This window comes from Moschus berezovskii, chromosome 4 (genome assembly GCF_049115385.1).
Source record: "Moschus berezovskii isolate FMDL1 chromosome 4, NW_MosBer_1.0, whole genome shotgun sequence".
NCBI classification, from domain to species: domain Eukaryota; kingdom Metazoa; phylum Chordata; class Mammalia; order Artiodactyla; family Moschidae; genus Moschus; species Moschus berezovskii.
The window spans coordinates 109,758,708-109,781,188 of record NC_142463.1 but is presented as its reverse complement, the minus strand read 5'-3'; the positions used below and the strand labels follow the sequence as shown (position 1 = coordinate 109,781,188).

Sequence of the window (22,481 nt, the reverse complement as noted above, 5' to 3'; positions counted from 1 at the left end):
AGAAGTCATGGGACAAGGCCTTTGCCTCCTGGCTGCAGAACAGAGTGGAAAGGCTAAAGAACGGATGTGGAGTAGCAACAGAAGAAGTCCAACACACCCTGCTAGCCTGAGTTCCCTCATCGGTAAGACAGGCTATTAGGGGAATTCCCTGGCAGTCAGTAGTTAGGACTCTGTGCTTTCACTGCTAGGGCCTGGGTTCAATCCCTGGTCACAGAAATAAGATCCCATAAGCCACACATGCAGCCAAACTAACTTAAAATAAAACAAGCCAGGTAATTAGTCCCACCTTGCTTCTAGGTTGTCATGATGATAAAAGATGAGGATGTGTATGAGGCCTTGCATGTTGTACCAGCACATGCTGTGTGCTCAGTGAACAGATTCAATGGTCTGCCTGTCGATGAACTGACATGGCAAACTTGTGTGCCTCCTAAGTTGATTCAGTCATGTCTGACTCTGCGACGCTATGGACAGTAGTGGCCAGGCTCTTCTGCCCATGAGATTCTCCAGGCAAGAAGACTGGAGTGCATTGCCATGCCCTCTTCCAGGGGATCTTCCCAACCCAGGGATCGAACCCAGGTCTCCCGCATTGCAGGTGGATTCTTGACCAGCTGAGCTACCAGGAAAGCCCCTCAAAGGGACCATATTACTGGCAAAAAAATCTCTGTTTAGGTTGATGACCGTACAGAATACATGGATTAAAAATTTATCAGGAAAAATGGATGAGAGAAGGGCGGAAATGCCAGAGGACAGGGGCAGAAAGCCAGCAGGTCCAGGGGAGGGACTCTGCGTGGGGATCGGGGTGGCCCACTGGGTGTGTCCCTTTTCTTTTTTCTGGCTCCTCTTGATAAGACCAGCAGTCTTATTATCCTCTCCTCCTTCTCTCTCCATAGTTGGGGAGGCTGCAGCTCCGAATTTTGAAGCATGTCAGTGCAGGAGAACATGCCCCCCAACTGGCTCTGGTCATGGCTTTCTAAGTCCAAACGGGATGTAGTGAAGTCCATCCTGATTGGGGCTCCAGGAGGTAAGACAGTGCACCAGACGCCATTGAAGAGAAGGGGAGAAATGCTGCTGGCCAGGAGGTATTTGGGGAGGATCTGTGTTCAGTCTCCTCCATGTTAATTTATAGACCCCGGTCTGGGCCTCTTCTCCCAACCCCAACAGGTAGGGCAGAGGGGAGCTTACAGCCTGGGAGCCAAGGTGCATTCACATGACTCTTGGACTCTGGCCCCTGGTGCACAGGACTTCCAGTGACAGGGGAGGCACTGGTGACACTTTAACCAGGACACAGAGCTGATTCCTGGCCCAGCCGGCCTCCTGCCTCCAACAGTTAACAGTATGGAGCAGATCCCCGGAGACAGACAGGTGTGCAGTGGCATGGAAGGTGTGGCTGGCACTGGGGCTCCTCTTCCTCTGAGCTGGGCTGGGGCAAACCACAGAGACTTCAGGACCTGGAATAGCACTGAAGGGGCTGAGGAGACTCAAAGGAGGGAGCGGGAGGCCAGTCAATTGTCAGGGGCTGGAGGGAAGAAGACAGGAAACTTAGGAAAGGGAACTGGGTGATTCCGGCCTGGAAATGAAGGGCCACTGTGGACTAGATATCAAGGGGGGCTGAGGCTGAGAGAAGTCAGCAGCTAAAGGGCAAGAAGTCTGAGGTTGTGAGGGACCGGATAGCTAGGTGATCAAGAATTTGAGCCTGGAGTTAGACCTAAATGGGAATCTCATCTCTGTTAATTAGACGCTATACAACCTTGGGCAACTGATTTAACCTTTCTTAGCCTCTGTTTCCTTAGCTAGAAAATGGGGATAATTACAGAGCATATAACAGTACCTGCTTACTTGCATCCTGGTGACTAAATAAGATAATGTATACATAATGCCCAGCTCATAAGATTCAACAAAAACTGGAGAACTGAGGGAAGGAATAGAAAGTGCGCTGAGATGAAAGGATGGGGCCCAGAGGCAGGTGCCCACGTCGCCCCTTTCTACTGCAGGACCAGCGGGGTACCTGCGGCGGGCTAGTGTAGCCCAGATGACCCAGGAGCTGGGCGTTTCCTTCTTCCAGCGGCAGCAGCTGCCAGCCGCTATGGCAGACACCTTCCTGGAACATCTGTGCCTGCTGGATATCGACTCTGAGCCTGTGGTTGCTCGCAGTACTGGCATCATTGCCACCATCGGTAAGCACCCCGTCCCCCCCGCAGCGTCACAGGGCCTCGTGTGTGTTCCTCAAGGTGCTGCCTCATCTTTTGTGTTCTTTGAGACGTCTCCTTGTTTCACTGAGGGATAAATAAATAAATATATATTTTAAAATTTTATTTATTTATGGCTGCTTGGGGTCACTGCTGCAGGAGGGCTTTCTCTAATTGCTGAGGGCAGGGGCTACTCTCCAGTGTGGTGAGTAGGCTTCCTCACTGTGGTGGCTTCTCTTGTAGAGCATGGGCTCTGGAACAAGTGGGCTCGGTATCTGCGACTTGGAGTCTCTAGAACAAGGCTCGGTAGTTGTGCTGCACAGGCTTAGTTATCCTGAAACATGTGGGATCTTCCTGGATCAGGAATCAAACCGGTGTCCCCTGCATTGCAAGGGAGATTCTTAACCACTGGACAACTTCAGAAGCCCAACAAATATTTGTTGAGTGCTTGGTATATAAGCTTCTGGGTCCTGGGAGTAGGTCAGTGAAATGAAATGAACAGACAGGGACTTCTCTGGTTAAGATTCCATGCTTCACTGCAGAGGGCCCAGGTTCTATCCCTAGTTGGGGAAGTAGATCCCACCTGCTCAGCATAGCCAAATAAGGAAAAACAATTGTTTTTTAAAAAAGAGACTTCCCTGGTGGTCCAGTGGCTAAGACTCCATGCTCCCAATGCAGGAAGCCCAGGTTCAATCCCTGGTCAAGAAACTAGAACCCACATGCCACAACTAAGACCCAGCACAACCAAATAAATAAACATTAAAAAGAAAAAAAAAACAGACAAAGATCCCTACTCTTGGGGAGCTGACAATCTAGCTGGGTGGGAACAATAATAAATACAATAAGTTAATTAAAAAATAAGAAAAGTAGTATATTAGAAACTGATAAGAACTATGGAAAAAAGAAAAAGAAAAATCAAGCATGGTAAGGGGCATTAAAATGCAAGAGCAGGAGCAAGGTTGCAGTCCTAATAGGGAGTCAGGGTAGCCATTGTTGAGAAAATTGGACATGAGCAAAAACAGATGTCTGAGGGAAGAGAGTTCTAGGCAAAGGGAATAATCAGTGCCAAGGCCCTAAGTCAAGGAGGCTGGAAACCATCAAGCGGAAGAGCAGCAAAAATGAGGAGGTTGGAGGAAGGGGAAGATCATGGAGGGTTTAGTCGGCCATTTTTAGAATTTGAGTCAAGTTTCACTCCAAGTGTAGTGCGTTACTGAAACCACTGAGGAGGTTTGAGCAGGAGTTACATGCTGTTACTTAGGTCTCAACAGAACTGCCCTGGCTGCTATACTGAAAGTAGATTGGGCCTGGGGGTGGGGGTGAGCGCTGAAGCTGCTCCTGCAGTATTTCTGATTTAGACCAGGTGGTGGCAGTGGAGCTGCTGAGAAGGGACAATATTCTGAATGTATTTTGAAGGTAGAGCCAACAGGATATGATGGATTGGATATGGGGTAGGGGTGGGGGTGAAAAAGGGGTCAAGGACTAGTCCCAGTTTTTTGGTGTGAGGAGCTAGAAGAATCCATTATCAACTGAGTAGGAGAGACTGTGGTGGAAAGCTTTAGAGGAGCGATCTGTTCAGTTTGGGGCTTGTTGAGTTTGATTACACATATTAGACATGCAAGTGTGGTATAGAGTAGGCAATCAGATACACAACTCTGGTTAAACTGGAGATGTAAATTTGGAAGTTGTTGACACACTGATGGTATGTAAAGCCATGACATTAGCTGAGACTACCAAGGGAGTGAAAGTAAAATGAGAGAAGAGGAATGGTCATCTAATGGGAGCTAACGCTGAAAGGGAGCAGCCAGTGAGGTAGAAGTAAACCAGGAGAGGGTGGCGTCCTGGAGGCCAAGCCAAGAATGTATGTCAAGGATGTGTGTCAAATACTGCTGACAGACCAGCTAAGATGAGGACTAACCACTCGATTCAGCAACGACACAGAGGTTGTTGGTGACGCTGACAAGAACAGATGTAATGGAGAGTGTGCACAAGCAGAATTGGGGAGGGGACACAGAGATAACGCTTGTCATGAATTTTGCTGCGCCGGTGAGCAAAGGAAGAGGGCTGTGCAGCTAGAGGGGGAACTGAAATTAGATTTGTTGTTGGATGAAATAACACCAGGCTTACATGCTGATGGGAATGATCAAACAGAAAAGGAAAACATCGATGACACAGAAAACTGGGGGAACTGCTGAATCTGTTTTTGATTGGGTGAGAAGGAGACCCAGCACACAAGTGGAAGAATTGGCTTAGGGAGGGACTGGAGAGGCTGGCCAGCTGGGTCTCAGTTACTCAGCCGTCCTGCCAGCAGGGAAGGAATGGAACTCAACTCTCCTCAGTTCAACGGGAAGGAGGCTCTAAAGCTTGGCACCATCCCCTTCTCATTTACTGGGGTTCCCCCACACTGCAGCACGAAACATCAAGGCCAGCACTGTCGCCTCAGGCCTGGCTGAGCCCACCCTTCTAGGGCCTTGCAGTGCAAGGAGGCGGGTCTTAGCCGGAGAGGGGAAGGTAGTTTCTGATCTGTGTGCAGGGGTGGGGTCAGGGGACAAAGGTCGGGTGACAGGACTTCTGCGGCCTGGGGCGTCCCCGAGGGTGATGATGGGTTCGGTTGTCACTCAGGTTTGGTGAGAAAGTTGTCTGAATCGGGTCTCTGGTTCCAGGGCCGGCATCTCGCTCCGTGGAGCGCCTCAAGGAGATGATCAGGGCCGGGATGAACATCGCGAGACTCAACTTCTCCCATGGCTCCCACGAGGTTCCGGGCGGGGCCCCGGGGAGACGGGTGGGGCTAGAGGATGCCCCGAGGTCCCGGCCAGCTTCCCCTGAAATCCTCGCTCTGTCCCGGTCCCTCAGTACCATGCCGAGTCCATCGCTAACGTCCGGGAGGCGGTGGAGAGCTTTGCAAATTCTCCGCTCAGCTACCGACCCGTGGCCATCGCTCTGGACACCAAGGGACCAGAGATACGCACCGGCGTGCTGCGAGCTGTGAGAGAGGACCCGCGACCCGCCCCGTGCTGGGGGCGGCGAAGGGGGCGGGGCGGCGTGCAGGAAGTGCAGGGCGGAGCCTTGGGAGGGGCCGGCCCTGAGCCCCGCAGGCCCAGCTCAGTGGTCTTCGCGCCCCGCCCCCAGGGCCTGGCGTCGGAGGTGGAGGTAGTGAAGGGCTCCCGGGTGCTGGTGACGGTGGATCCAGAGTTCCGGACGCGCGGGGACGCGAACACCGTGTGGGTGGACTACCCCAATATCGTCCGAGTCGTGCCGGTGGGGGGCCGTATCTACATTGACGACGGGCTCATCTCCCTAGTGGTCAAGAAAATCGGTGCGGACGAGCCTCCCGCCCTGGTCCTGCGCAGTGGGCCCTCTTCCTTTCGGTCCCGCCTTTTCCCTTCACTCCCACCACACCTTCCCGAGTCCCTGGCATACAGACTCCTGGGCGGGGGCTTGATTGGCGGGTTAGAAGTTTCTTCCACAGACGTCCACCCTGTGCTATTCGGTGCAGAGCCCAGGCTGAGCATGAAGAAACAAGACATCATTCCGTTTTCTTGCGGCTCCAAGCCCGCTGTTCCCACTGCTGTGACTATGCCCCCGGCCTCACCCCTAACCTAGGCGCACTCTTTCCATACCACAGGTCCAGAAGGGCTAGAGACCGAAGTGGAGAACGGCGGTGTCCTGGGCAGTCGGAAGGGCGTGAACTTGCCAGGCGCCCAGGTGGACCTGCCCGGGCTGTCCGAGCAAGATGTCCAGGACCTGCGCTTCGGGGTGGAGCATGGCGTGGACATCATCTTTGCCTCTTTCGTGCGGAAAGCCAGCGACGTGGCTGCCGTACGGGCTGCTCTGGGGCCGGAAGGACAGGGCATCAAGATCGTTAGCAAAATCGAGAACCACGAGGGCGTAAAGAAGTGAGACTTGGTCTTTGTTCCCATCAGGCCCTACGCATCCCCATCTCGCTCCTCTTTCCCTGCCTGCCTCTCTCTGGCTTCTCTTGGGTCTTTCCCAGCCCTGACTTCCCCAACCGCCCAGGTTCGATGAAATCCTGGAGGTGAGCGACGGCATTATGGTGGCACGGGGTGACCTGGGCATTGAGATCCCGGCCGAGAAGGTTTTCCTGGCTCAGAAGATGATGATCGGCCGTTGCAACTTGGCGGGAAAGCCCGTTGTCTGTGCTACACAGGTCTGCCATGAGCCCTGTGGGCAGGGCCCTCTATGAATCTGGGGACACCGAGGGTGAATAGGCACACCTTAGGTCTCTAGCACATTTTGCTGTCCAATGTTTGACCCTCAAACAGCAAAGCTAGGAAGACCTACTGTGACCCCCGTTTTCAGGTGAGGAAACAGAGCAGCCAGGATCACACAGTTTGTGAGTGGGACTCTGGTTTTCAGGGCCCTCAGAGTGTGGCTGTCAGAGACGTGGTCAGGGTGGGGTCCCCAGTCAGATATGACTCCTTCAGCTCTGACCTCAAGATGTGCCCCAGATGCTGGAGAGCATGATCACTAAGCCCCGACCAACTCGGGCAGAGACGAGTGATGTGGCCAACGCCGTTCTGGATGGGGCAGACTGCATCATGCTGTCGGGGGAGACTGCCAAGGGCAACTTTCCTGTGGAGGCTGTAAAGATGCAGCATGCGGTAGGAGTTCAGAATGCAAGCAAATGGGCTGGAAAACCACCCCCCTTCCAGATCCCAATATCCTTGCCCAGCCTGACCTCCTGGTGCCCACAGATTGCCCGGGAAGCAGAGGCTGCCGTGTACCACCGGCAGCTCTTTGAGGAGCTACGCCGGGCGGCACCTCTGAGCCGGGATCCCACGGAGGTCACTGCTATTGGTGCTGTGGAGGCTGCCTTCAAGTGCTGTGCTGCTGCCATCATTGTGCTGACCACAACTGGCCGGTGAGGAGAACACTGGGGACGCACCAGGACAGAGCTTTGGGTCCAGGGCAGGCTGGGATGGGCCCCAAGTGTGGCTTTTGTCTCATCATCAGAGATCTTTCTGGGGTAAGAAGGGAGACTGCTATGGGAGCTGGAAGCCTAGAGAGACAGATCTTGGAGCACACCAGGAATTGTGCCTATCTCCTCAAGGGACTGGGAGGGCAGGGTGGCATCACTGGGTGCACTGACTTCCAGGCCATCTGGGCTCCCAGCGCTCAGAAACAGGTCCTCTGCACTTAGCCCACAAAGCTTTGCAATGCTGGGCTGTTACAGAAGGCTCCAGAAGGTCTGAATTCAAATCTTTGCTCTGAAACTTAGCTGTGACATCTTGGGTAGGTTCTGTAATCCTCTTTCGTTTGCTCATTGGTTTATGAGGATTAACAAGAAACATTTTTTAAATACTATATAAACTGTACAAAAAAGATCTTCACGACGGAGATAATCACAATGGCATGATCACTCACCTGGAACCAGACATCTTGGAATGTGAAGTCAAGTGGGCCTTAGAGAGCATCACGATGAACAAAGCTAGTGGAGGTGATGGAATTCCAATTGAACTATTTCAAATCCTGAAAGATGATGCTGTGAAAGTGCTGCACTCAATATGCCAGCAAATTTGGAAAACTCAGCAGTGGCCACAGGACTGGAAAAGGTCAGTCTTCATTCCAATCCCAAAGAAAGGCAATGCCAAAGAATGCTCAAACTACCACACAATTGCACTCATCTCACACACTAGTAAAGTCATGCTCAAAATTCTCCAAGCCAGGCTTCAGCAATATGTGAATCGTGAACTTCCAGATGTTCAAGCAGGTTTTAGAAAAGGCAGAGGCATCAGAGATCAAATTGCCAACATCCGCTGGATTATGGAGAAAGCAAGAGAGTTCCAGAAAAACATCTATTTCTGCTTCATTGACTATGCCAAGGCCTTTGACTGTGTGGATCACAATAAACTGTGGAAAATTCTGAAAGAGATGGGAATACCAGACCACCTGACCTGCCTCTTGAGAAACCTGTATGCAGGTCAGGAAGCAACAGTCAGAACTGTACATGGAACAACAGACTGGTTCCAAATAGGAAAAGTAGTACGTCAAGGCTGTATATTGTCACCCTGCTTATTTAACTTATATGCAGAGTACATCATGAGGAACGCTGGGCTAGAAGAAGCACAAGCTGGAATCAAGATTGCCGGGAGAAATATCAGTTACCTTAGATATGCAGATGACACCACCCTTATGGCAGAAAGAGAAGAGGAACTCAAAAGCCTCTTGATGAAAGTGAAAGAGGAGAGTGAAAAGTTTGGCTTGAAGCTCAACATTCAGAAAACTAAGATCATGGCATCTGGTCCCATCACTTCATGGGAAATAGATGGGGAAACAGTGGAAACCGTGTCAGACTTTATTTTTTTGGGCTCCAAAATCACTGCGGATGCTGATTGCAGCCATGAAATTAAAAGACGCTTACTCCTTGGAAGGAAAGTTATGACCAGCCTAGATAGCATATTAAAAAGCAGAGACATTACTTTGCCAACCAAGGTCCGTCTTGTCAAGGCTATGGTTTTTCCCGTGGTCATGTTTGGATGTGAGAGTTGGACTGTGAAGAAAGCTGAGCCCCGAAGAATTGATGCTTTTGAACTGTGGTGCTGGAGAAGACTCTTGAGAGTCCCTTGGACTGCAAGGAGATCCAACCAGTCCATTCTAAAGGAGATCAATCCTGGGTGTTCATTGGAAGGACTTATGCTAAAGCTGAAACTCCAATACTTTGGCCACCTCATGCGACGAGTTGACTCACTGGAAAAGACTCTGATGCTGGGAGCAATTGGGGATAGGAGGAGACGGGGACGACAGAGAATGAGGTGGCTGGATGGCATCACCGACTCGATGGACATGAGTTTGAGTGAACTCCGGGAGTTGGTGATGGACAGGGAGGCCTGGCGTGCTGTGGTTCATGGGGTCGCTAAGAGTCGGACACGACTGAGTGACTGAACTGAACTGAAAGATGCATTCCCAGAAGGGTTCTGTTTTTCAAAGAGGTTTCTCCTTATTATCTCATTTGATAGTTTTTTTTTTTTTTTTTTAGTCATCTCATAGTTTCCGCATGTGGTCAGAAAGGCAGGTATGCTTACAGCCACTTTATGAGTGAGAAATCTAAGGCCCAGAAAAAAATATGATGACTTACCTAGGGTCACACAGCTTATTGGTGGCACCCGGAACCCGAACCCAACACTGTTCCAATATTCTGGGCTGCCCTTGTTTGCCTCCTTCAGCTCAGCCCAGCTGCTGTCTCGGTACCGACCTCGGGCGGCAGTCATTGCCGTCACCCGCTCTGCTCAGGCTGCCCGCCAGGCCCACCTGTGCCGAGGGGTCTTCCCTGTGCTCTACCGTGAGCCTCCAGAGGCTGTCTGGGCCGACGACGTGGACCGCCGAGTCCAGTTTGGCATCGACAGTGGTGAGCCCCCTATCCCTCCCACCCTCCCCTGGAGTTGCATCCTGAGCCCGCCAACCCCGTTTCCTGCACGCACCTAAAGGGTCTCGCCTCCCTCCTCTGGTCCCAGGTTTTCTCTGTGAGATTCACTAAGACTGAAATACTTGAGCCTCCAGGGGTGGGGGGAACATGCTGAGAGAGGGCAGAGGGAGCAAGGGCAGGGACCAGGGCCATCCCTAAGCGGTTAGCACAGCTGCTGCCTCCACCAGATGGCTGAGCTGGGCATGACACAAGGAGCAAGAGATGAGAGGAGAAAGAGGGACCCAGGGCCCTGCAGCTGCAACTGAAATCGAACTGACAGTTGCTATGCTCATACCCCGGGCTTCCCTGGTAGCTCAGCTGGTAAAGAATCTGCCTGCAATGCAGGAGACCCTGGTTTGATTCCTGGGAAGGGAAGATCCCCTGAAGAAGAGATACGCTACCCACCCCAGTTTTCTTGGGATTCCCTGGTGGCTCAGATGGTAAAGAATCTGCCCGCAATGCAGGAGACCTGGGTTCGATCTCTGGGTTGGGAAAATCCCCTGGAGGATGAAATGGTGACCCACTCCAGTATTCTTGCCTGGAGAATCCCCATGGACAGAGGAGCCTGGCAGGCTACAGTCCATGGGGTCACAAAGAGTCGGATATGACTGAGCGACTGAGCACAGCGCATGCTCACACTCCACCTCTTTCCGTCTGCACAGCCAGGCAGGTGGAAGACTTGCTACTTAGCAACATGCCCCATGCCGCCCCGTGGGCACAGCTGCAGGTCTCACCCCTACAGTGGCCACGTTCCCTGCAGCGCCACCTGTGGGACACACTGTACAGTTGGCCTCAGGCCCCTCCTTCCTGACTGGGTGGCCTTGAGGAAGGCGGTGATGGGTGGTGGCTGGTTCTCATTACAGGGCCGGCCTGGGTCCCTCAGGGGCCAGTTATCATCTTCTCTCCTTCCTCCCCTCCAGGAAAGCTCCGTGGCTTCCTCCATTTTGGGGACCTGGTGATTGTGGTCACAGGCTGGCGACCAGGCTCCGGCTATACCAACATCATGCGGGTGCTGAGCATAACCTGAGGTGCCCCTCCTCCTCTGACCGAGCCAGCCCTGGGCCTGTCCCTCTCCACTCCCTCCTGCAGCCCCACATCTAAGTGTTCTCTACTCCCAATCCTCCCTACCCCAGGCCACATCTGCCATCCAGCTCCCTGCCAGGGCACTCCCTCCCTTTCTCTATTTCATGCAGGCCTGGATAGTCTGTATCCAACTAAGTACTGGCCATCCAAAAGCACCAGTGGTACATCCCCTGCATCTAATGCTCTCAACTGGTTCCTAAGATGCTCTGAGCCTTTAATCCCAGCTCAACTGGTTAATTCTATTCCCCCAGGTTTCCCATAGCTGAGGATGGAGGGGAGGGGAGCAGGGTAATCATGGCCACAGTCTCCACAAAATCTCATCTTAAAAATCATCTCCCAAGGAGAGTGTCACCTCTTTCTTCATTGTGACTGGAAGCTAGGGGAGATGGAAGCCGGGGAGCACCGAGAGCCAGACGGGCACACCTCATTAGCGTCTCACCACCTCGAGGCTTGTAGGCCACTCCCCATTTGCTCTCACACCCATCTCATGCTTTACTGGGGCAGGTGTTCTGGCCTCTTGCGCTCTGGAATGCCCACTTTGTTCCCACACACAAACCAGGAGCCAAAACAAGTGTCTCTATTTTCTTTTTAAACCCAGATGTTTGCAAGCCATATAAAACTTCTCCCATACACGCAGAACCCCAGAACTCCCCGCCTAGGAGAAAAGGAGCGTTAGGGTCCCGGCCCCACATTCTTTGATGCTGGAGAGTAGCTGTGGGGACAGAGGGGTGGGCTACAGGATTCCCTTGTCCCTGAGATGGCAGAGGTACTGGCTAACCTGCCCTTCCCTAGGCTTGGATACCTCGGGCCCTCCCCTTGCTCCTGCACCAACAGCAAACTCAACAGGAAAGAAAAAGAACTAAAAATAAGAACAGTCCTTCTCCCCATCTCAGGTGGCCCTTCCTGGTCCTACCTAGATAGGGAGGGCGTTCGAGTATTGCTGCTGATGGGAGCGGTACAAGGACCACAAGAGCTGGAATGGAGGCCCTGCCCGTTCCTGTGTCCCGACTCGGAGGGGAGGGCAGGGATGGATAAAGGAATGAGCAAATAAAGTGAGTTGATAATAAATAAAATTAGCAAATGAATGAATAAACTATTAAATGAATAAATAAGGGAGGGAGGAAAAAAATTCCATCTAGGGATTCACCCACTTGCCCCCTACCTGGGGGGATCTAGACTGGCACACTAAATAAGGAGGTGTCAGCAATCCCATAGCTTCAAGGGGGCCATCACCCGGACAAGGGCACAGGAAGGAGAAGGCTCCCAGTTTACAAAAAGGTAGTTCTACCACAGAGACAGCACAAGGGCCTCGGCAGGAGAAGTGTTCCCACGTGGGATACAGATAGGGAGGGCCCACGCATGGCAGTAAAGCTGGCTGCCCACACCAGGGGCCTGAGACATTTGTTGACAGCAGTGAGGGCACGGGTAGTTGGCAGTGCCCAGCTATGCTAGCCGGACAGGAAGATTAACCATGCCAGGCAGAACCTGAAAGGTCATGGACAGGAAAACAGAGACATCTAGTTACTTGGCAGTGATGGTGATGGCAAGTACTTGTGCTTGGTAAGATGGGCTCATGAACTTGGGCCTGCACCTGGCAGGACCATGGCTAGGGGACTACCCTCATCAGAGGCCTCGGAGTCACTTCTACTTGGCAGTGGAGACTTACAGCGCCTGGCGCAGTGCCTTGAACATGGTCGGCGCTAAGAACCTTCGATGAATGGGTGAATGGATTAGAAGGATGTTAGGCTACAGGGTGCCTGGGCTGAGGACAGAGGCCATCTTCTTGGTACTAAGGGGAGATAGTCCCATAGGGCAGTGTTTCAGGTCCCCTCGGTGTCCCCAAGCTGTGTCTGCCCTCAGGCGTATGCTGCTGCACCCAAGAGCTTACCTACAGGTTTCACATGTTGGCAGACAGCTGGGGGCCCCGGGGAGTAGCTGGCTCAGGCACTGGTGGCCTGGGGGGCTGGGCTGTCCCTGGAGGCTTGGTCAGGAGCCCTGAAGGGGGCAGGCGTTCACTTCCTGAGCCCTTACGCCCAGGAGAGCCATCACCTGCTGCCCTCTGAGGCAGAGAAGGTTGGGAGGCTGAGAGTGGGCGGCCCCGAGGTCCAAGTCGCCGTCCACCCCCTCCTGGGGGAGGCCCCAGCAGTGACACCTGTGAGCGCCCAGCCCGGGATAGGCTGGCATGGAGGGTTCGGGCAGGCGGGGCCGGCAGCCGGGAGGTGGATGCCCAAGGCCCCCGGGCTAGAGGGCCAGCTCGGACAGGCACCAGGGGGGACGCAGGGGAGCCTGCTCCTGCTGATCTTCGAGCAGAGCGAGCAAGGAGGGTGACTGGAGAGTCAGGCGAGAGGGGAAGAGGGCCCCGCTGGTGCGTCAAGGCAATGGCCACGTTGGAGGTCACAGCAGCTGCCTGCAGGGGCGCGTGCACTAGTGGCTCCCACAGCACCGGCTTTCCACTGAGCCGAGCTCCTGTGCTTGGCGCCAGGCCCCGAACGCCCCGTGCCATATCCCTGTCGTGTTGCACCAAGTGCTGCTCCATGATGCCCCCACTGCTGCCCGGACTTGGCTCAGAGCGCTTCTGCTGCAGTATGGAATTCTTCTTGCCTAGAAATTATCCCGGGGGAAAAGGAGTTAAGGGTAGGATAGGAATTCAAGATGAAGGTTGGATATCGAAAGAATGAGGGTAACAAGATGGAATCAGGGACACCGGTGGGGTGAAAGTAGGGGATGGGGATCAAGTGTGTGGAGATGGAGCTGGGAAATGAGGGTGAGAGGAAGAGAGTTAGGGGATGAGAGTATGTATCAGAGATGGTGAGGATCAGGGACTGGTACTCAAGGAAGGAGGATTCAATGCATGAGAACTTGGGGCGATATCTCCAGGGTTCAGAAATGCTGAGTTATAGGGACAGTGAGCCAGTGTGTTGAAAACCTTACTGGGGGGCATCTGCTGGGACTTGGGTCCCCTGGGGTGTGCTAAGGCACTGGAGCCTGGGCCCTGGGATCCTGGGGACTCCTTGCTATGGACAAGGGTGAGGGCACAGCCTGGACCTCACCGATACGGCGCAGCCGATCCATGGCCACTGTCTCGAAGGCCCGGCGCATCATAGGGAACTCCTCGAGCACGGCGTTGAAATGGTCCACGCTGAGCGAGTACAGGCGGCAGTAGGTGTCAGCACGCACGCTGGCTGTGCGTCGGCCCCGAGTCAGCAGGCAGATCTCTGACGAAGTTGGGAGGAGGCCTTCAGAATCACTGTCTGCAGAACTCCCTCTCACTGGGCCTGCAGCAGCTGACCCAGATTCCTCAGGCTCTACCCACCCACGCAGAGGCCCTGAGTGCTCCAAGCACCCTCACTCTCCTGCATAATTACTGTCCTTCTGCCTCTGTCCAAATTAAAGCTGATAAACAAACAGGCAGGTCTTGCTGCACTCCTAGTTATTCCACTTCACTTTAATTACCACCCCACCTCCATGGCTTTAGCCCAAGGGGTAGGCCTAGGACAGTGCCCTCTCTTCCCTCCCCTTTGAAAGAACACCAAGGGAACCCAGAAGGAGGAAAGCAGTGCCAAAGGGCAAAGAGCAACACAATGGGATGTTGGGAGGTGTTGCGGTGATTTGGGGACTGAGAGATTATGGGTCTCAAACCCTTTCGGGAAGCAGCCAGGAGAATTGTGAGGCTGCCATAGGCTGGGTCCCTGATTCTCCCACCAAGGCATTCCCCCAGGGAGCCACAGAGCTCCAGCCCCTGGGATAGCACTGCTTTATTCCTATCTTTCCCTCATCTTTTGGGATCCCTGGGTCTCACTGGCCCAGGGATTTTCAACCTGGCTGTGAACTGGAATCTCTTAAGAAGCCTTTAAAATTACAGAACTCTAAACCCCAGACCCACCCACTCCAGTGTTCTTGCCTGGAGAATCCCAGGGACGGGAGAGCCTGGTGGGCTGCCATCTATGGGGTCGCACAGAGTCGGACACGACTGAAGCGACTCAGCAGCAGCAGCAAGCCCCAGACCCAGAGATTCTAATTGAATAGGCCTGGGGAGGGGCTGGAACTCTGTGGTCCTGGAGCACAGCCAGGTGAAGACCCAGACCCAGGGGAGCAGCTGCCCTCCTTTCTCTGCTCCAGACCCCCCACCCACCCATCCTAAGGCCTGCTGACCCCCAAAGTAGGATCCGTCAGTGAGGCGGGTGTCCCGGGCGCCACGTGCCAGCACACTGAGCAGCCCATGCTGGATGAAGTACATCTTCCTGCCCACGGAGCCCTCACGCACCACGAGGTCCCCCGGCTGGAAGACCTCAAAGCGTAGCTTGGTGAGCACGGCCGTGACGAAGCTGGGGTCAGCATGAGCAAACAGCGGCATGTGGGCCACCAGGCCCCGGCAGGTGAAGTTAATGATCTCCTGGGCAGGGGAGGGGCCTGTCAGGCAGGCTGTGCCCCCTGCCCCGAGGTGCCCCCATCGAGCTCATCTGTCTCCAGAAGCCCCACCCCTGGGGTCATGATCTGCCAAAGGATGGGGATGCTTCAGTTGGCCTGGGACCATCTCTAAGCTCCTGCCCTCAGAGCTTTCCCATGAGCCCTTGCAGGACCATACCCCACCCCACCCCAACAGAGATTCCTGCAGTCCCTCCTCATGTACACTTCACCACTGAAAAATCATAAAGGAAGACCTTAACTCCTAAAAGTGCTCCAAAGGCCTGAATGCCCACGGGGCCCTCTGCAGGCCCCACTTGCTGTAGGGGCCCCGACTGACTAATAGTCCCCACCCTAGAGGTCGTCCCAGAAGCGCAGGTCCTTGAAGAGCCTCCCTCCAGGGCCACGCCCGCGCCCAGTCCCACCTCCCGCAGGGGCTCGCTCAGCTCGCCCAGGATGCTCTCCTCGTCGAACATCTTGCCCTGGTAGCGGTGCTCATAGTACTCGTGGATGCGCTGCCGGGTGTCAGCCGGCAGCTTGTGGAAGGACATGTACTGCTCCACCTGCTTGTACTGCAGAGCCAGCCGATGGCCAGCAGGCAAGAAAACAGAGAGACAGATGTGGAGCCAGAACAGTGTGTGTGTGTGTGTGTGTGTTGGGGGGGGGTTGTGGAGGAAGGTCACAGATGTGGGCCACACCCAGAGGGCAGAGACATGGAGACAAAAGGATATATGAATAAGGGTGGACACAGGGAGGGCACAGCAGTCACAGGAAGCCCCAGCCATGGAGGAGCCCAAGGACAGGCTCATTGGTACAGAGAAAAGGCACACGCATGGGACAGATGGACACGGGGCAAGGTGGGACACAGACAGCCAACAAGGACATGCATCAGGATGGGCTCCAAGCGGAGCTCCCCAGCCTCCAGCACCCCTCCCCTTTCTTTTCCTGCCCCTGCTGACCTTCTCCTGGTACTGACGCCGGGAGGAGTCCAGGGACTGGATGAGGGCGGTGGCGTGACCAATGAACATGGCGTAGCATGTGGCACCCACGATCATGCTGAGCATGGTGAGCCAGACGTCGGGCATGCCTACAGGTGCCTGCTGCCCGTAACCAATGCAGAGCATGTGGCTCATGGCCTTGAACAGGGCGTGGGAATACTGGCGTCCCCATGAGTGGTTCTGGGTGGGCAGAGTGTATTGCAGAGCTGGGTATAGACCCCTCAGAACCTCATTCTCCTCCCGCTCCCCCCTTTCTCTTTCAGTCCTTCTGTCTGCCTCCTTCTACTTCAATCTGCCTGCCCAGGGAAGCACTGAAGTGCGGTTCTGGGGGGCCCTGAGGCAGAAGGGGCCTCTTTTGTAGCAGGGGGGCTCCAGTCTCTCCCTAGGTTTCCTTCCCCGCGCGCTCCCTCCAATACAAGTACTCCTTCCGAGCCTATTTCCTCTCACCTCCCCACCTCCTCACTTCTGTCCCCGCATGGTCATCTCTCCACCATCTCCCACTTGCCCCCTGTGTCTGTCCCTCCTACTCAGGGAGAAGAGCCCTTGGAAGGCCCAGGAAAGGCTGAGCTGTGGGGAGTTCTCACCACCATGTGGTTGATGGAGACCCAGCAGTCAGGAGGGAAGTCTTGCAGCATGGGGACCAGGAACTGCAGACAGCCATCCCAGTGACACAGCAGCAGCATCATTCCGATGAGGTTGAAGATGCGAACCACCGCACTGGCCAGGTCATAGGTCATGTGAAAGATCTGAGGAGTCCGAGGAGGGGCTGTTGTGGACAGGAACCTCTTCCTGCCAGGACTTTTCCATGCCTGGCCTTGCAGATTCTCTCTTCGAATTTCTCTCTGGCCCTAGCCCCCGTGAATGTTAAGACTGTGGCTATAAAACAGTATATATAGCTGATACAAAGGAAGTTGTATTACTACTCTCATCTCATAGATAGGAAAAATGATGCAAATCATGTGCCCCAAATCACAGCAAGTGCCACAAGAGAAACTCCAAAAGGTCTACTGCACAAGCTGCCCAAGTATAGCCCGGGAAAGGGGAGAGAGGGCAACTCACAGTGTAACAGCCCCAGGGCGTATATAAGGATTAGTGCCAGAAGCTCTCTTCCCTCCCAATAATAATAGGTAATCTACTGAGAACTTACGGTGCCAGGCACTGTACTAGGTGCTTTACAGGTATTAACTCCTTTAACCCTTATAACCTTATCATATGTAAATATATTTAACATTTTCATTTTATAGACAAGGAAACCAGGTCTCATATAGTAAATAGTAAAATTGGGATCTGACCACAAGCAATGAGACTGCAGAGTTCACACTCTGAACCAGTAAACTCTACTGCTGTCCTGAGGCTGAAACACCAGCCTTCTCCACACTCTACAATTACTGGCTCCTAGTCTATATCTAACCCTCCAGCGTTTGTCCAGCAGCTATGCTCCGTTCTCCTGCACCACCATCCTCGCATCCTGCGAACCCATCCCTGAACAGTTATTCTGTCCCTGTCTCTCCCCCACCGACACTGGAGACACCCCTCCCTCAGAAGCCCCACTCATCTGCCCCACCCCAGAGAGTTGCCGGGAGCCCCACTCATATCGCTGTCTGCAGGAGTCTGCGAGCCCCCCTGCCCACCTCCCCACCCCACCTCCTCCCACTGGTGTATGTAGCGGATGAGGCGGGAGAGGCGGAGCAGCCGCAGCAGGCTGAGGATCTTGGTGAAACGCACGATGCGCAGGGCCCGCGCTGTTTTGTAGACCTCAGCATCCAGGCGTGGCTCCAGTTCCACCACGAGAAAGATGTAATCCACAGGAATAGAGGAGATGAGATCAACCAGGAACCAGGTGCGCAGGTAGCGTGTGCGGATGGCCCGCGGTGCCAGCAGGATCTCAGCACCCTCCTCTACCACGATGCCCGTGCGGAAGTTGAGCACCAGATCCATCAGGAAGAAAGTGTCAGAGAGGACGTTGAAGACAATCCAAGGTGGAGAGTTCTCTTCCTTGAAGAAGGTGATGCCCACGGGTAGCACAATGAGGTTCCCCACCATCAGCAGGAGCATGATCAGGTCCCAGTAAAACCTAAGGTAGGGGTGGGATGGGAAGTAAGACCACGATGAGAGTCAGCCACTAAACTAAGGGCAGATAGTCTCAGCCAAAAGTGGACAAGGATACAGAACAACAGAATGACCATTTACAGCTAATTCGAGTATAAACTGGGACCACCATTTGGAAAAATTGTTTGGAATTATCTAGTAAAGTCAAATATTTGCATTCCCTGCAACTTGGCAATTCTATTCCTAGGTATATACACATTCAAGGGAAAGATTCTAGGAGATATATACAGGTATAACAGCATTAAATCAGGAAATAATCCAAATATCCATCAGTAGAAAAATGTAGATAAATAAGATAAACACGGTAGATAAATACACCGATGCCCTGGAATATTATACTACTGTGAAGTCACCCAACTGTAGCCTCCATTCCACAGTATGAATGAATCTCACAGATTTAATGTCAAGAAACCAAAGGATACACACTGTAGGATTCCACACATCCAAAGTTCAAAAATAGATCAAACTAAACTGCATTACTTAGGGATTCACAAAAAAGTAGTAAAACTGTAAAGAAAAGTAAGGAAATAAGTACCACAAAAGTTAGAATAGTGGGTCTGGGGAAGGAATGTGAGAGCAGCATGGAAACGTCTGGGGTAGCCCCAGTGTAGTCTCTTGACCTAGACAATTGTTATATATGAGCTTGTTTCACAGTTACTTCTTCAAATATACACACACATACATACATATATATACATCCTGTTATATACTATACTATTTATATATATCTGCCTTATATATTTACTATATCTCTACACTATATTAATATATATACCTATTAAATATACCCATAATATGCACATATATATTCCTTCACTTCAGTTCATTTCAGTCACTCAGTCATGTCCGAGTCTATATATGTAATGTCCTCATTATATGTATATAATCTATGTCACTATTATTAACTGTTTTTTAAGTTGAAAAAAGATAAATATCCTTTGCTGATCTCACAGGGCTGTTAAAAAATATGCACTGATGTGGATGTGAATGGATGTGACAGAACTGTACAAGACTAGTTGGTGTTATGACTCACCCACCCTTTATCCCCAGATTTCTGAAGAGGCTGCTGCTTTACCCATCTCCAGCTCTCTGCCCATTCCTAGTCTAGGACTGAAAACCTTTCCTGGCTTTCCCAACCCCAACCCTCCTTCCCAGTACAGTGGGACTCATGGTTCCTGTTTTTCTGCTAGGGTCTGTTTCCCAGAGTGGGGATGGCCTGTCCTGCCTCCTGTCTGAACTAGCTTTTCAGATGTACCCCTCCCCTCTTCACAGCACTTCAGCAGGGCTGCACAGACAGAGAAGCTCCACAGCAGATCCTGAGACAGCAAAGCTTGAAGCTCTTCACTCCTTTCCTCCTCTAACCTCCCTGTGCCCACTGAGACTTTGGTTGCACCCAGGCAAGGGCATGGTCAGGGGAGAGCCATACTGCTGTGTGGAAGCTGTCAAAAGAAGAGGTCATTCAAAGAAGATCATTGAGCAATCTGAAGGTCCCAATTAGATACGGTGGTTTCAATTTCAGGACACACCTAGTTGCAGCATCAACTGAGGACCCAGCCCCTTCTGACTCTGATTGAAAAAAATCAATCCTTTCAGCCCCTGAATGAAGCTTGGTGGTCCCCAAGTCCAGGCCTCCAGGAAGCCCTGCGTGATTTCAATCAACAGCAAACCCTGGATCTCCTCTTCTTCTCTTTCCTGGCCACTGGAGAAATCCTGTACTGTAAGCTGGCAGAGGAGAGGGAAAGAGGGTTTGCCTTGCCATAGAGCATCTTCACAGCCTGACTCACAGGCAGTCACAAGCCCGGCGGGTGATAAAGGAGAGAGGATGGAGAAGAAGCACAATAATAACGGGGATACACGGTTTATGGGGATACATTTGAGGGTGAAATGGGGGAGAGGAGAGAGATGCACAGCAGACTGGAAAAGGTGCAGTAGTAGGGTGATATTGAGACAGTGAAATAGAGGGGAGTGAAAGGAACAATGAGAGAAAGAAGAGCATTAAGGGAGTGTGTATGTCTGTGGATTAAAATGACGTCTAGGTTTCCAATGGTGTTTCCAGGCTCCTGATTCACACCTCATCCTCTCTGCTCATTTAGCTTCCCAGGATAGGTGCTTGGCACATATCCTTGCCTCATCCAAAAGCTGTCCTTCATTTCCTCCAAGGACAGAGTTGCTCTCCTCCCCTAGCAACCTTGATGTAGAGGTACAGCCTGATGGGGACTATGGAATGGCCCCACCCCCACTCTTCATCCCTTCTCTCTGGTAGTCACCTGGGCGGTGGTCACACGGCAGTGGACTTGCCCCTCTATTGCTGTCTCAAATCACTCTGAGTCCAGGCCCTAGCCGGCCGAATCCCGTCTTCAGCACCAGGGACAGCGATCAGAGCTGCTGTCTGGACACTCCCTTTCTCCCCTTCCCTGGCATCCCTATTTTTTTGGTAGTCTGCCCTGCTGAATTAGGCAGGTACTGGGGGTGGAAATGGGGACAGTGGGGACAGCTCGGTTTCTCCTTTAGGCTGACACTGAGTTTCGGAACATGACAAAATTTCCCAGATCCCCAGCAAGCAGAACTGGAGGAGACAGCAGTCCCTAATTCCAGTATTCCCCTTGGTTCAGGTGGGATGTCGGGTTTTTGAAATGGGAAACCCAGGTCTCTGGTGTCCGCTTGTCCCTTCCAGCGCCCCTAGCATGAAAAGTCACCGAGAACCTCCGGCTGGAGATCCTTCACCCAAGAATTAGGTTGGGGGAAGTGACTCTGTCGGCCCACCAGGGGACCCCTGGGCCGGAAATGAAGTGTCCGTGGAGGGTGGGGCGGGCCCGGCTCCAGTGTCGCGGCCTTGGGGGTGGGAGCTGTGTCCCCTGCCCACCCTGCCGGACCCCCAGTACCGGAAGTCGCTGTACGGGTGGATGATCCAGGCCCCCGCTGACTTGACCCGCTCCTGCTCGATTTCCACTGCTTTGTGGCTGCCGAACACGCGAAGGGAGAACTTGTTGACCGTGGGCTGCAGCAGGGTCCCGAGCTGCCTCCTCTTGGGCTCGGGCCCGGGCCTGGACCCAGGGATCGGACCCGAGGCTGTGGTTGTAGACGCCGGGGCAGCAGGAGGCGCAGCCTCCAGCCCAGGGGTCGCACCGTCGTTGGCCCCAGTCGTTGGCCGCTGCTCCGCCTCCATGACGCCCGTCAGCTTACACGTTTGGCCTCCTAGACCCTGCTGCGGCCATTCGGGACCCCACGACCCCTCCTGGAGTCGGAGCGGGAGCAGCCGGGCGGGCTCGGAGCGGAGGCGTAGTCGGCTGGGAACTGCCAGAGCGCCGGGCGGAGGGGGTGTGTGCGACACACTCCTCCGAGGGCGGCGGGCGAGTCGTGCTGCGCCCCCTGGCGACAGCCGAGCGGAGGCTGGGCAGGGCGGGCGGAGGCTGGGCAGGGCGGGCGGAGGCGGGGTCGACAGAGAGCCATCTCGGAAGGAGGCGGGACCAATGTAGTCCGTAACCCGAGGGACACTGAGGTAGGCGTGGCTTAGCCAATGTGGGCCGTCCTCCAAGTTTACGAAGAGAAGGAGGGGAAACGCAGCTAGAGCCAACAGAGAGGGCGTGGTCTAGGGCCGAAAGGCTTTTATCCACTGAGCGTCCGGGAGGCGGAGCCGCCCGCAAGTGGCGGGAAAACCGGACGCTGGTTGTAGCTTGTGAGGCTTGGGAGGGTGAGGAGTTGGAACCAGTGGAAGAGATGGGGAATAGCTTTTGAGCTTCCCCTTACCCATTCTGCCTTACGGACTTCCTGCATTTCACTTTTTTTTCCTCTCAACACTCTCCTAGGCATACTCATTTCCTCTGACTTCTTCAAATTACTCCCTCTAGTATTTCATTTCCAAACTCATCTGCCAGCCCTCACCAAGAGCAACTCTGCCAGTCATTGAGTGGACGCTGAGGATACAAGGATGAACACAAAGTCCTGTCCATAAAGCCAGCGCTTGTCTATGCTTGCAGACAGGACAGGTAAATTACAGTGCTATGTGATGGAAAGGGCTGTAAATTCTTTTGGGAGGCAGGGCACTGCGCTGAGCAGCTTGCAGGATCTTGGTTCCCTGACCAGGGATTGAACCTGGGCCTTTGGCAGTGAAGGTGCAGAGTCCTAACCACTGGATTGGCAGGGAATTCCCTAAAAGTTCTTAAAAATCTCAAATTCTTCCCCTTATCTCCACTTATTGTCACTGCCTTATTTCAAGCACTCAGAATTTGTTCACCTAGATTATTTCAGATGCCTCTAAAGGGGTCTCTAAACTCTCTCAGG

The 22,481-nt window shown here is 53.4% G+C and overlaps 2 protein-coding genes across 3 annotated transcripts; one reads left to right on the top strand and one right to left on the bottom strand.

The window, feature by feature from the left end:
* Window positions 1-1,996: 1,996 nt before the first annotated feature.
* PKLR (pyruvate kinase L/R) lies at window positions 1,997-11,736 on the top strand. Of its 2 annotated transcripts, none has more exons than XM_055403519.2 (10): window positions 1,997-2,174; window positions 4,847-4,938; window positions 5,037-5,168; window positions 5,313-5,499; window positions 5,809-6,079; window positions 6,201-6,351; window positions 6,653-6,805; window positions 6,899-7,065; window positions 9,368-9,549; window positions 10,527-11,570. In XM_055403519.2, the coding sequence occupies exons 1-10, from the start codon at window positions 2,030-2,032 to the stop codon at window positions 10,631-10,633; spliced, it is 1,587 nt and encodes a 528-aa protein (XP_055259494.2). In that variant the 5' UTR covers window positions 1,997-2,029; the 3' UTR covers window positions 10,634-11,570. The 2 variants fall into 2 exon arrangements, with proteins under 2 accessions (XP_055259494.2, XP_088691981.1); XM_088835855.1 differs by lacking the exon at window positions 1,997-2,174 and adding an exon at window positions 11,583-11,736 and having other exon boundaries at window positions 4,753-4,938; window positions 10,527-10,634.
* Window positions 11,721-21,497, bottom strand: HCN3 (hyperpolarization activated cyclic nucleotide gated potassium channel 3). The gene is made up of 8 exons (XM_055402837.2): window positions 21,083-21,497; window positions 17,736-18,165; window positions 16,676-16,837; window positions 16,053-16,271; window positions 15,519-15,665; window positions 14,842-15,082; window positions 13,740-13,904; window positions 11,721-13,290 (listed from the first exon to the last, which is right to left on the bottom strand). The coding sequence occupies exons 1-8, from the start codon at window positions 21,364-21,366 to the stop codon at window positions 12,587-12,589; spliced, it is 2,352 nt and encodes a 783-aa protein (XP_055258812.2). The 5' UTR covers window positions 21,367-21,497; the 3' UTR covers window positions 11,721-12,586.
* Window positions 21,498-22,481: the final 984 nt, after the last annotated feature.

What these genes read in the sequence shown, in the direction of transcription:
- PKLR (XM_055403519.2), top strand. Translation starts at nt 2,030, where the DNA reads ATGACCCAGGAGCTGGGCGTTTCCTTCTTCCAGCGGCAGCAGCTGCCA. An exon ending in CTGTAAAGATGCAGCATGCG is followed by an intron (nt 6,806 to 6,898) that starts GTAGGAGTTCAG and finishes TGGTGCCCACAG; the next exon opens with ATTGCCCGGGAAGCAGAGGC. An exon ending in CCAGTTTGGCATCGACAGTG is followed by an intron (nt 9,550 to 10,526) that starts GTGAGCCCCCTA and finishes CCTCCCCTCCAG; the next exon opens with GAAAGCTCCGTGGCTTCCTC.
- HCN3 (XM_055402837.2), bottom strand. Translation starts at nt 21,366, where the DNA reads ATGGAGGCGGAGCAGCGGCCAACGACTGGGGCCAACGACGGTGCGACC. An exon ending in TCTCCATCAACCACATGGTG is followed by an intron (nt 16,272 to 16,675) that starts GTGAGAACTCCC and finishes CTGCCCACCCAG; the next exon opens with AACCACTCATGGGGACGCCA. An exon ending in GGCGTCAGTACCAGGAGAAG is followed by an intron (nt 15,666 to 16,052) that starts GTCAGCAGGGGC and finishes CTGGCTCTGCAG; the next exon opens with TACAAGCAGGTGGAGCAGTA.